The 6,524-nt window shown below is 65.0% G+C and overlaps 1 protein-coding gene across 1 annotated transcript; it reads left to right on the top strand.

The window, feature by feature from the left end:
• The first annotated feature begins 451 nt into the window (after positions 1-451).
• On the top strand, positions 452-5,364 carry ARC (activity regulated cytoskeleton associated protein). The gene is made up of 3 exons (XM_010966348.3): positions 452-3,891; positions 4,173-4,295; positions 4,520-5,364. The coding sequence occupies exon 1, from the start codon at positions 2,073-2,075 to the stop codon at positions 3,261-3,263; it is 1,191 nt and encodes a 396-aa protein (XP_010964650.2). The 5' UTR covers positions 452-2,072; the 3' UTR covers positions 3,264-3,891; positions 4,173-4,295; positions 4,520-5,364.
• Positions 5,365-6,524: the final 1,160 nt, after the last annotated feature.

Below are 6,524 nucleotides of genomic sequence, written 5' to 3'. Positions count from 1 at the left end.
CTCGCACTGCACAGACATCTTACACACAGGCACTCGCAGGCCAGGCCGGCAGCCGCCTCCTGCTCTGGGATTCCTGTTCTGGCAGCTTCTCTGCCGGGCTCCCCCTCCCTGCTCTGAGCGGCCCTCTACCTTCCCTCTCTGCCCACCCACCTGCCTTTAATTAGAAATACCAGGAGAGCGATTTGGGGGGAGTTTTTTGCCAGAAAGACATTCCCCCTCAAGGGTGGATGCTCAGAGAGGAAAAGGAGGTGACAGATTGGCTCAGGGTGGGGTGCTCCCAGGAGAGCAGAAGGGAGGGGGCCTCCGAGGGGGAGTAGGGAGTGGGGATTCCAGAGAGTGTGGGTGCCTGTATGTCCTTGAGTGTGAGCAAGACATGGGGGCGGGGGGGGGGGCCAGTGGGCCTCTGTGTGAGGAGGCGGGTGTGGATGGGGGTTGGGGGTGGCTACATGCAGGGACAATGGGTGGGTGGGAGGTATGAGTGTCTGTTGGGGCGATGAGTGTGCAAGGAGGGAGGTCCAAGTGGGGATGAGTGTGCTGTGTGTGTGTGATGGGGACGGACGCAGGCAGCAGGGCTGAAGTGTCCGGACTGGCGTTGGCTGTGTGTGGCCGTGGGCAGTGACTTGCATTACCTGTGTCCACGTAATCGTAGAGGACCTGGGGCCTGTCCCCCACCCTTCACGGGGAACCCAGGAGGGCGTCCGCCACTGTTGCCAGGGAGGCGGAAGGGGCCTCCCTCCCTGGGGGGAATCTCAGCTTCCGGAGCCCCGTTCCTTATATGGTGTTTTGCTTTTCTCGTCCTCTCCTGACTGCATCAGGCTGCCGGCACCCCTCTCCCCTCCCCATCCTTTTAGAAGTTCTTGGAGCTTCTGACGGGTTTGGCTGGGTTTGGCCGGGGATTGGGGGTTCAGGGCCCATACCCTGCAGGGGGCAGCAGGACCCTCCACCTCTTCCACATACCCCTCCCCTGAGGGCAGCTACCAGATTTCCCTGGAGGCACTAAATGGAGAAGTCTTAGGCCTCGGGAAGGAACGGAGTGGGGGACCTGGGAATGGCGCACCTGGCAGTCCTGTCCAGCTCTTGCCACACAGTCACACACCCAAACCCATGCCAAGGGCCCCGGGAGAGCCGAGGCTGGGGTGCGTGTCCCTCACACACAGGGCAGGACCCACCCGGGGCGGGGACTCCAGGGCCCGGGAGGAGGGATAGACAGGAGTTCAAGGCCACGTCCAGGAAGTCACACCTGACACTGGGGAGCACTTGTGTGTGCACACGCATGTGCACTCGCTTGTTTGCACACGAGGACTCCTTGAAGTCTTCAGCTCAAGGGAAAGGCCTGAATGCCGGTGGTTGCCGGGGTCTCATCTGTGGCTGTGCATCCTGCAAACCCGGACTGGGCGGGTCGGGGTCCGAAGCAGGGAGGGCCCAGGAGAGCAGAGTCCAGTACCACCCCACCCCCGGTAAGGAGAGAGGCCACAGGAGGAAGCCCCCCTGAGGCTCGGGGGGAGGGACTTCCTCCTTACCTTCGGGTGGGGGCAGCGCAACAACCTGCCTCAGGACGCTCCGGCACACACCTGGTCTCTGCCCAGCGCTTGCTGCGGGGGTGTCGCTGGTCCGTCTCCAGCATCGCCCCTCGGTCCAGGGGGGCTGAATGAGTCCGGGGAGGGGGCGGTGGGGAGCGCGCGCGTTAGTCACCCTGGCCACCGCCGCGTGTGCAGGGGGTGGGTCCTCCCTCCGCCCGGGAGCGCGCGTGGGCGCGGGGAGGCGGGCCGGCGGGCGGGGGGGCGCGGGCGGGGAGCCTGCGCCTGGGCCAATGGGAGCCGGGGCTCGGCGACGGGGCCGCCCACGGGCCGCGCTGGCAGCATAAAGAGCCGGCGGCCGAGGCTGGGCGCAGAGCTCGGGTGTCTGGTCCTCCCGCGCCGCCGCTGTGTGCGGAGACGAACCGGGACGCAGCCGGGACCCAGCCGCTCCTCCGCGGGACCCACCGCCACCGGCAGCCCCGCACAGCCGGCCCCAAGAGGACTTTGTAGCCTGTGCCTCCCGCCTGTCGGAACGCTGAGGCCACCTGCGAGCAGATGGAGCTGGACCACAGGACCACCGGCGGCCTCCACACCTACCCTGGGCCCCGCGGCGGGCCGGTGGCCAAGCCCAACGTGATCCTGCAGATCGGTAAGTGCCGAGCGGAGATGCTGGAGCACGTGCGGAGGACCCACCGGCACCTGCTGACGGAAGTGTCCAAGCAGGTGGAGCGGGAGCTGAAGGGACTGCACAGGTCGGTGGGCAAGCTGGAGAACAACCTGGACGGCTACGTGCCCACCAGCGACTCGCAGCGCTGGAAGAGGTCCATCAAGGCCTGCCTGTGCCGCTGCCAGGAGACCATAGCTAACCTGGAGCGCTGGGTCAAGCGGGAGATGCACGTGTGGCGCGAGGTCTTCTACCGGCTGGAGAGGTGGGCTGACCGCCTGGAGTCCATGGGCGGCAAGTACCCGGTGGGCAGCGAGCCTGCCCGCCACACTGTCTCCGTGGGCGTCGGGGGTCCCGAGAGCTACGGCCAAGAGGCTGACACCTACGATTACACGGTCAGCCCCTACGCTGTCACCTCGCCGCCAGCCGCGGGCGCGCTGCCGGGGCAGGAGGCCACGGAGGCCCAGCAGTACCCGCCCTGGGGTCCGGGAGAGGACGCGCAGCCCAGTCCTGGCGTGGACACGCAGATCTTTGAGGACCCGCGGGAGTTCCTCAGCCACCTGGAGGAGTACCTGCGGCAGGTGGGCGGCTCGGAGGAGTACTGGCTCTCACAGATCCAGAACCACATGAACGGGCCGGCCAAGAAGTGGTGGGAATACAAGCAGGGGTCGGTGAAGAACTGGGTGGAGTTCAAGAAGGAATTCCTGCAGTACAGTGAGGGCACGCTGTCCCGAGAGGCCATCCAGCGGGAGCTGGACCTGCCACAGAAGCAGGGCGAGCCGCTGGACCAGTTCCTGTGGCGCAAGCGGGACCTGTACCAGACGCTCCACGTGGACGCCGAGGAGGAGGAGATCATCCAGTATGTGGTGGGCACCCTGCAGCCTAAGCTCAAGCGGTTCCTGCGCCCACCGCTGCCCAAGACCCTGGAGCAGCTCATTCAGAAGGGCATGGAAGTGCAGGATGGCCTGGAGCAGGCGACCGAGTCCTCCAGCCCCCACCTGCCCCCTGAGGAGGAGAGCGAGGCCCTCACCCCAGCCCCCACCAGCGAGTCCGTAGCCAGTGACCGGACCCAGCCCGAATAGAGGGCACTGGATACCTCTGCACCCCGGCCACCGTGGCCTTTGCCCACCAGGACTTTTGAGTCGGCTGACCCTGAAGGAGGAACCCTCACCCTTGCCCAGCTGGGCACCCACCTCAGCCTCCCAGCCTGACTCACACAGACACATGTCATCCAGATGTGGGCAGTGTGCTTCAAACAGCAAAGGAGTCCCCCTTCCCTGCAGGGCCCTGCCCCTTACCCTCCCTCTGTCTGTCTTCCCTGGCCCTGGCCGGCCTGAGCTGGTGACGCCCCCTCCACACTCTCAGGCCATGACAGCTTCCTTATTCTGCTTAATGCCCAGGCCCTCTGGGCACCCAGAAACTAAGAGTCCAGGTGGCACAGGCCAGCAGGCCCCAAGCTCAAGGGACACCCCAGAGCAGAAGCCCAGCTGGAAACAGTTCCCCGGTGGCCTGGGCTTCGGGGATGCCCCCTCTCCTGGCAGTCGCTGCGCAGCCGGCTGGCACCCCGCAGCCACCCACGGCAGCTGGCCAGCCTCAGGCAGTGTGGCTCCCTCCTTCTAGAGGAGAGCCAGAGCCGAAAACGCAGCAGCAGCAGCAGCAGCAGCAGCGGCAGCAACAGACCTGGTGTCCTGATGCCTCCTGGCCCCTCAGGTGAGCCCCTGCCCCATGGCATCACCACCAGGGGGCACCGTAGAGTTGCAAGGGCCCAGGGCCAAGCCCACTTTCCAGGAAAGCCCACCAGAGGCATCCCTAGCAAGGCAGCTGGCCAGCTGCGGTGGGGGTGGTGTGGTGGGGAGGCTGGGAAGGAGCAGAGACCCCAGGGGTCAGGGCGAGGGAGCTGGGATGGGAGGCAGGGCTGGGGGAGTTTGCCGAGCCAACTCTCACATGGACCGTGTTTTCTCTCTCGCCCCGGCACCGGTGATTCACGCCAGCCTGCAGAGGGACCGAGCCCTGCTCGATGACTCACTGTGGCAGGCGGAAGGTCCCACAGGGCCCGAGTCCTCAGACCTGGCTGAGGCAGCAGCCGGCCCTTGGAGCCAGGATAGTGACAACAGGTAATGCCACCTCACCCCTCCCACCTGAGACCCCGTCCCTCCTCTGTCCTCATCAGGGGCACTTGAACTCCTCCCCAGTGCTCTGGGCAAGCTGAGACGCAGCCCACTGAGACCCCATGGGACCCTGCCCCGGGAGAGCAGCCCTGTGGTGGCTACCACACGTCCTACCTGTGGAGCTCCTCCCAGTGCCCACCCTCCCTGACTGTCTGGCATATTCCTTTCAGGTCTCCAGGCTCCCCAGAGCCTTGCTGCTGTGCTGGGCACTGCCCCCCTCCTCCCCCTGCAAGCTGCCAGCATGGGAGGAGAAGTCCGAGGCCAGAGAGAAAGTGGCCACAGAGAGGCGGGGCCCCGGCAGGGAGCCGGTGGTGAAGATGGGCCAGTGTGAGGGCCAGGGCCTGCCACTGTGCCTGCCCCGCTGGCCGCCCACCTGCCCGCCCCAGGGCCACTGTGGCTGGAGTTGAGGTCGGCTACCCCAGGCTTGGTCTCACTTCCGCTCCAGCCCAAGAATCCCTGCCTACTGCGCAGCCATCCTGTCCTGCCGGAGCTTTCCAAGAGTCTTGGGGCTGAGCTCACAACCCCTGCCCCTACCAGGTGGCCCCAAGCCCAGCCCCAGGAGTTCCAGAAGCCTTTGCTCCTGAGGCTCATTCGGGCTCTCTTTTGCCCAGGCCTGGACCCCCACCTCCGCCAGCACCAAAACCTTGGTGCTGGCTGGCTACTAATATCTGCAGCCCCAGCAGGCCTTGGTTGGGGGTCCCCCTTTCTGCCTGTTCCCTGGGGGTTCTCAGATTCGGGGGACTGACATCTGCAGGGAACTCTACCAGCCCCTCCATCCGTGCCCTGCCAGCCCTCCAGCCCCAGATTTTATTTTTGCGCATAAGCCATAACCCATACTCCCGGGCTGGCCCAGGCTGCAGGGAGGCCCCAGGGTCCACGAGAGGGCGTGGCCAACCTTGCCCTTGTGCCCCCCACGGATCAAGCCTTGAGTGCCAGGCCAGGCTGTGTGTACCCCTGCCACCTCACCTGAAGACAGACTCTTTTTGTAAGATTTTTAATAAAACACTGAAACTTCTTGACGTGTGAGTGCTGTTTCTCTGCCGGCCAGGGCTGGCTGGTGTGGGGCTATCCCCCACAATTTACCTAATTGGAGAGCTATTCATAATTATATCCTCATTTTCATGATCCAATATCACAGTCGAGGGAGGCCGCTCAGGGTGGCCGGCCCCTTAAACCCGAGGAGTGCAGACTGAAAGGTCTCTGGGGGCCTGCAGTGCCTGGGAAGGGCTGTTGGTCGCCGCGCCGAGGACGGCCCCTGCTGCTGGGGGTGAGCTGGGGCGCTGGAGCTCCTCTGTTGCCAGGACTCGGCCTGCGCAGAGGCCTGCGGCCTAGGGGGCTTCTTAGGCTCTGGGGTCCTGGCGCCCTGGGCCAGGTCTCTGCAGGGGGGGCGCCCTGGCGAGTCCTGGAGGCAGATCGTGCCCTTGCTCTCTCTGAGCCTCGGATTCCTCATCTGCAAAATGGCTGAAGCAGCACTAAGACAATCCACGCGTGGGCTCCCGACCTCCAAAATGAGGACCATCCGTGCTCAGTGAGGGGTTGCCCTCACCTGCCTTCGTGGGGGGTGTGAGGTCCCTGAGAGCGGGAGAGAGGGCCTGGAGGGGGCTCAGACCCCTACGCCAGCTAGTGTTGAATGAGCAGCAGGCCCCGGGGGGTGGACAGTGAGAATGTGTTACAAGGAGCTGGCTCACTTGATCGTGGGGCGGCTGGGCCAGTCCGAGTCCACTGGGCAGGCTGGAGCTCGCGGGCAGGGCTGAGCTGCTGTCCGCTGGTGGGAGTTTTTCTTCCTTGGTGAGGACTCAGCTCTGGTCTTCAGGCCTCTCAGCTGATCGAGCCAGGCCCACCCAGATTACCTCGGATGATCTTTACTTAAAGTCAGCTGATGCTGAGGGTCAGACACACCCACAGAAGACCTGCAGAGCAAAACCCAGACAGGGGTCTAAAGGAAAGCCTGGGGACAGCACCCTAGCCAGGCTGGCGTGGGAAAGGGCCCTCACCAGGCTGAGGTCATCGCAGGTGCCCACCACCTGACCCAGATCCTGTCCTCGGAAGGGGCTGCTCTGCTTGGCAGGTGGGGTGCCAGGCCGGGAGACGCCAGTTCAGCCCTGCCCGGTGGGGCTGCCCCTGCTGAGAGCCACCCCTCAGCCCTCTGCCCCACCACCATTTGTGGTGGAGGAG

The sequence above is a fragment of the Camelus bactrianus genome, chromosome 25, assembly GCF_048773025.1.
Source record: "Camelus bactrianus isolate YW-2024 breed Bactrian camel chromosome 25, ASM4877302v1, whole genome shotgun sequence".
NCBI lineage: Eukaryota > Metazoa > Chordata > Mammalia > Artiodactyla > Camelidae > Camelus > Camelus bactrianus.
This window is presented reverse-complemented; position numbering and strand designations above follow the sequence as displayed.